At 34.5% G+C, this 6,838-nt stretch overlaps 1 protein-coding gene across 1 annotated transcript; it reads right to left on the bottom strand.

Moving 5' to 3' along the window:
* Positions 1–1,267: 1,267 nt before the first annotated feature.
* EMB2757 (Transducin/WD40 repeat-like superfamily protein) lies at positions 1,268–6,300 on the bottom strand. The gene is made up of 13 exons (XM_039043418.2): positions 5,997–6,300; positions 5,824–5,886; positions 5,662–5,733; positions 5,424–5,480; positions 4,932–5,137; positions 4,583–4,629; positions 4,398–4,491; positions 3,534–3,600; positions 3,176–3,258; positions 3,003–3,094; positions 2,496–2,602; positions 2,002–2,065; positions 1,268–1,565 (listed from the first exon to the last, which is right to left on the bottom strand). Exons 1-13 carry the CDS (start codon positions 6,098–6,100, stop codon positions 1,467–1,469), a joined length of 1,155 nt encoding a protein of 384 aa, XP_038899346.1. The 5' UTR covers positions 6,101–6,300; the 3' UTR covers positions 1,268–1,466.
* Between the last annotated feature and the right edge of the window lie 538 nt (positions 6,301–6,838).

Here is a 6,838-nt window from a genome sequence, read left to right as displayed (position 1 = left end):
TCGCTTTAATTGTTTTAATCATTGTTTGCTAACTCTTAATTTATGTACCAATTTCATAGACTAAAGAAAAAAAACCTACCACGTTTTAAATTTATATAAGATTTTAAAATATATTCTTGTGATGCAAGAAACATTATTGAGAAGAAATTTAGTTTTGCCAAAATAACATAGGTGAACTGGTACTAAGCATATAAAAAGAAGAAATTAAATTTTAAGAAATAAAAGATAAAGTTTGTGATTATAAATTATAGTATAAGGAAACATTTTCATTTCTAATGTCTCATTTAACAACAATTTGGTCTTTTATTTTAATTTTTAAAAATTGTTCTTGTTTTATCACAATTTTTTAAGTATGATTTTCATCTATCCTATGTAAAATATTAGAGGGCATATTTACCAAATTATTGTAAAGGAGTTCTCGATAGAACGTGTTTGTGGCTACATCGTACTCGACAGAATGGGCAGTACAATCGAACCTGATTCGATGTCCATTGTAGGATCTTGTGCATCTTGCTCCGGGGAATGATAAGTTGGAGGGCCAAAGTCGGTGCCGTCGAACAAGACGACACGATCATTGTGGGGTAGCTGCAAATGCATGGCTGAAATGCAATGGTTTCCTGCAGGAGTTGCCAGTGGCTAGCGGCGGTAGTCTGAGTAAAAGACATTCCGGCGAAGAGCAACACATGGCAGAAGACAGAATCACCTTTACTCGTTCATATCTTTTAAAAGAACGGTCTTGCAGCGGCGATCAAACTAAAGAACAAGAAAGACCAAGCAGATTCAAGTGCCCAGACCAAAATTAACGGTTGAGTAGAACAAAATTATCCACTAAAGAATTCGGGAAGAAAAAAAAACAAACAATTAATGCACCAACCGATAATACTCCAATCTCCTTTAAAGTCGGATCAAAGTTCCAACTATAGAACACTGAGAATCTATCAATAAAGTTTCATTCATTCAGGGAGGTGCTCTATCAGTAAAAGTATACCTGTACTTTTAATTTTGTGACATTACCTTTAGTACGTAATAATTTTATCTTTATACTTTCAAATTTGTAACAATTTAGTCGGGCTAACGTAAAAAAATTCATCAAAACTTGATATGTTTTATTATTTTAAGGTGTATATTTTGTATTTAATAAAAATATCGAGTGTCTAATTAGTTTATCGATTTATTTATATAAAAAATCTCATTAAATTTTTACATTGACTTTTACGATAGGATTAAATCGTTATAAATTTAAAACTATAAAGACGAAATTGTCATATACTAGAATTTAAAGACTAAATTGTTATAAAACTAAAAATATAAAAACTAAATCGTTACAAACTAAAATTTCAGAACTAAATTGTTATTTCAAAGTGATTTTTAACCCTCAAAATAAAAACATAATTAAGGCACATCAGCGCACAGTAAGTCAGACGTTGTACCCCGCCAAAGTTAGGAGCAACATCAGCCAATTGAATTTAAGTTCGAGGAGGATAGAGCTCCCAAAGTGCCACTGTTCTGTCTTCTGATGCAGATGCCATTAACTTACAGTCTTCCGAGTATGATACAGCATTACACTGAAAGTATGAGAAGCAATAATAAGAAATAGGAAGCAGATTCTGCAATATAAGATGATTAATAACCAATTTGTAGCTGTAGCCATTTCCATAAAAAAAAATCCTTTGCTATACCTTTCCGGGATACAAGCAAGCCATGAAAAATATAAAAATGATTCATTATAGAAAAAGAAAGTTAGTTCAACACTGTTAAGAAGATGAAGAGTTGTTTGAACTAGTGTTCAGGTTTAAGGCATGTCAAAATTATTACCCCATTAGAATCAAGATCCATGGGATATTAGAGATGAAGTCAATGACCACATAAGTTTGGAGGGGAAAATGGGAAATAAGAAAAGATAGCCATGTTCCCCGTGTTTTATCATCTTTCATACAAAATGGTTTTACTGAAAGTGACGATGAAAACGTTTGGTAGTACTGCCATATACAGAAAATATACCAAGGCCTGATGGTACTTCAATGTAGCAAGAGGATTTCCTTTCCGATAGTTATATATCCGCACTCTGCCACAAGGAGAGAAAGCAAATTAAACAGTATAATTGAAGGATCCTCCTTCAAAACATGATTTGCATATTTCAGTAAAGTCACATTTAATCTTGCACATGTTTCGTCCCAATTTAAACATAAGAAGCAGTTCTATTTAAAAATTCAATAGTAATCTTATAAAAGATCTTTCGACGACTATTTTGATTGGGGACAACTAAACATAACAATCAGAATATAGAAGTATTCCACCATAAATCACGGATTACCGTCTCTCCATTGGCTTCCAATACGTCATTCACCATCTTTATTTGACACTGTATATCTTCTTTTTAGTATGGTAGACGGGGTAAACATATTTTCAGGCACAACATAAACATATAAAGCACAGCTCATCGCTCATTCCAAAGAGAAATAAACCACCGAATTCCCAACCATAACATTGCTAACCTGTGATCCCAACCAGCAGTTGCAGCAATCTTGTCATCTGGTCGAATAGAGACCTTTGCTATGCCAGGCCGTTCCAAAGTAATTTCTTTATTCACCAAACATGTCTCCTTCATAATTCAGCACAACTAAAATAAACAATTCGCATATAAAAGTGCAAACTGGCAACCACTCATACCAGAAGTTAAAAGGCATATGCATATACCAACATGCAAAAACACATTTTGTATCAAAATAAATTTCTCCTTGGGAAGAATGCAAGTTTCAGTTATTCTCATTGATTCATGGAACGCATTTGAAGAGTCATGATAAGCATCCCTCCACCGAACAATTATTGAGCCCGATATTTTAATTTTGGAGTAGGCAATTAGCCTTATCAATAAATTAGGAAGGTTTAACATCAACTCTTCAAGATCAAAATCTAGCCGAATATTTCAATATTGCAGGAATATTATATCATACTTTAATTACGTAAAAATATTTTCTATTTGTCTAGAAAAATTTAAATACCGTGGACTGATCCAAACTAAACATCACAACTTTGTCATCTGCAGCTCCTGAGATACCACCATGGCACGATCCATTGATGCAGATGCTAAGAACTGGAAACAAGATACTCAAAATCATGGCTTCTCATTGAGGAAGAAAGAATATATAGAAGTCCACAATGTTCGAACAAACACCTGGCTCTACATGAAACTTCACTGATGTTAATGGAACTGCCGGATTTCTTAGATCCCACCAAAGCATGGAACCATCCTCGTATCTATAAATATTGAAAAGATACTGAAAGAGTGAAACTTACATTTTATACAGGAATGGATAGTGAAATTGATAAAACCTATAAACTGTAATGCGAGAACCAAAGATGGCTTGATCCAAATGCATGATTATTAAATAAAATTCTTTAAAACTAAATAAGCATAACCTAAACTGTGGTCACACAATTTTTGAACGGTAGATTATATGGTGTTAGGTAATAATCAAGTCAAGATGTTATGAGCAACATGACAAGAAAAAGATCCACACAAGCATCTTTACCCAGACAAGACATTTAAGAATCCCTGAGATTTAGGAGGTAAAAAGGCTTGAACTGCCATGCACAATCCTGCCAGAGACAAATTCTTAAGATTTCAAAGTGGACATGAAAATGAAAAGAGAAATTTTTTATCATATATCTTCTTCTCGCTGGCAGATGCATCAAATAAAAGTAGCTCCCAGAGAACAAAAATTTATTTAATAAATTAAAAATTAAAAGTATATATTATATGTTGAAATTCTGAATTTTCTCAATGTTTTTCTACATACATTTTACAAGGGGGAGTCTTCCTTATATAAACAACAATGTTTGCCAAATATGGCAAAGGCCCATAACGTAAAAATGGACGTAAGGAAAGAATAATACTGAAGAGGATAAATACAAATTGCAAGGAATAACATTCCAAATGGGTACAGGGAAGGAGAAGGTTTTCCGTATTCAACATTATATATAAAGGGGAAAGAAAACAAAAACTTAAGATTATCCTGTAGGCTGTATCTAAGATGATAAAATGAGATTATCATATAATAGAAGTACATATAACTATAACTACAAGCTATTGATTGTACGAAAGCAATAGAATCAAAGAATTATTAGAAACATACCCCATCTGGTTTTGTTTGTTATCCCAAAAAAAAAAACCCGTTTGGTTCACTAATAGTGATGGATTGAATAGTTGGACTCATCCGGGAATCAATTCTTTTATTTTGCTAGGTTAAGGAATGAATGGTAACTATACTTGTAAAAACTTTCAATATTATTATTATTACTACCATCATTATAATCAATATATGTTTTCACGCTATTAAAAACACCAATGTAAGAAATACTTAGTGATGATTTAAGCAAACAAAATGAAACCGAACCTCTATCCTTGGTAGAGATATTTCGGCAATCCCCTTCACAGTTTGGAGGAAGTCGTAGCAACCTTTCCCCAGTATTCAGATCCCAAATTTCAACCTTTCAACAACCACCAGAGAGAATAAGAAATCAGGGCTTAGATAATGAGTGGTATATGTGTTAACACAGACAAAAATAATCTTCTTTTAACCTCTGAAGATCGCTCCCCTGCGACAGCCACATACTTCAACCCATCAACTGGTATATCAGCAGAAATCAGGAAAAAATCATCTTAAGGTTTGAGTTGCATTGAGTTGATACATTAGAATAAGTGAATAAGAAATCAGCATTGAGTTGCATAAATCATCTTAAGGTTTCATCAAAACAAGGTTAGAACGAGAAGTTGTACCATCATTTCTTTTTTCTATTTCTACAACAAATGGGGTATGAGAATTTGAACCTCCAACCTCAAGGGAAGGAGTACATATCAATCACCACATGAGCTACTCAACCATACATTTGGAAAAGAAAAATGACATGAACTATCAATTTGAATGGACCTTCTGATCTGCATGCATGCTCAGTAGAAATTCCTTGAGCCTTTTCTCTGCTGCAGCTCAAAGTTTCCACCTCAACAGGCTTCTTGTTTCGATCATTAATACACTTAGGACCATCTTCATGGTTTGCTAAATCAGAAGAAGGCTGCTTCACCAAGGAGAGTTTGCAAAAGTGATAGGCATTTGTCTTGATTGTGACAGTGGGATCTCTGTTGTGCATAAAATTTTCCAACAACGTATGTGAATTACCAAAAGGAAAAGACACCAAAAACTATCCATGATGAGAAAATTACAAAGATGGGCGTCACATAGAGTCCAAATGCCCAAAATGGACAACCAGTTCAGATGATAATTTCTTGTCCAATCAATAAAGTCATGATTCATAAAACCATGGCCTCTGCAACAGCATTCTTAAAATGACATGTTTGGGGCGCGAGTGACCGAAAACTAAAAAAAATAGTGCCAACGAATAAAGCCTTATAAGGCACCAAATACCTGGACAGAGCCCTATCAACAATATCCCAGCACTTTACAGTTCCATCCCTACCCTGGCTACACACAGAGGATTAAACTATAAGCATACACAATTTTCATTATTTAAAAAAAAAAAAAAGATGACTACGAGTATACACATAACACAACTCACAAATCATTCAAGTAATGAACTAAAATTTTCATACTGGATTAAGAAGACATGAATGGTAAACGGACACAAATACATGTAGAAGAGCACCTGACAACTCTATTTGTCCCAATAGAACGACTGCAAGCAACACTAACAATTCCGTGTGCTGCACTATGCACCCTGATATAAGGTATTCCAATTATAAATCAGTTACAAATACAGAAGATAAAATAAAATTTTCAATGAGCAAAACAGAAGTCGATACCATACCATGCCGATGATACAGTTCGATGCTGGGACGTGTCCCAAATACGCAACTCACCGTCTGCAGAGCTAATATGAACCACAATCACAACGCTTTACTACCCACCAGAATATTCATACGAATAACGAAAGGAAAAGGATAAAAAAGGAAATCACGAGAGATCAGAATTAATGGATACCCCGAAAAAAGAAGAGGTTCAGATGGATGAAATGAAACGTCCATGACAGAGGTCCGATGACCTCGGAGCACGGCCACGGGGTCCGGCGGGGGCCTCTTACTCATTCTCTCTTCAACGTAGTTTTTGTCTCCTTACTGATCCTTCCACTCACCGGAAAAATTGTTGTGCCGGTTAACGAATCGCCGGAGTTGGACGGAGTTTCTGTTTCTTTACGGCCAAAGGGCGACGACCAGAAACACCACGGTCGGAGGGGAGACGGTGGTATGCTCTCAGTCTCCACTCGAAGACGGGATGACTCCATTGGGAGATTTCTGTTGTGGGCCTCACTTTTTAATAACGCTTAGGCCCAATATTTTCAATAGCGCTTAGGCCCAATAAAACGGCATTTCCTTGAAAACACTGAAAGCCCAGCCCATTTCATTGCCACTGGTATTTTTAATCTTGATTAAAAGAGGGTATAAGTAGGAGAATTTTCACACCCCTATTTTGCCCTTGATTTTTAATCATATTATCATCATATCCTTTTAATAGTTAGTTAAGAACATTTTTTTTTCAGGAATCCTTTCCTTAAAACACTATTTTGCAAATGAGACTTATCAAACAATCTTTTTCTTCTACTCACTTCACCATTCCCAAAAAAAAAACCCATTATCGTACCTTTGTTTTTTCTACATTTATTTTCTTATGAAAATTTGTTTTTCTTTTATTTTGCTTTATATTTGTTTTTAAACACTTTGTTCCTCTTCTTTTGTTTTGTTTTATGTTTCGTAGTTTTTTCTTTTTTCTTTTTATTTTTTTATTATTGTATGTGTTTTTTTCCTGCATCTTTTTTCATCAAACAA

Source organism: Benincasa hispida, chromosome 9, assembly GCF_027475165.1.
Source record: "Benincasa hispida cultivar pf3 chromosome 9, pf3_genome.v1.1, whole genome shotgun sequence".
Classification (NCBI taxonomy): Eukaryota; Viridiplantae; Streptophyta; class Magnoliopsida; order Cucurbitales; family Cucurbitaceae; genus Benincasa; species Benincasa hispida.
Note: the sequence above shows the minus strand (reverse complement) of the source record. Positions and strands in the feature narration are given on the sequence as shown.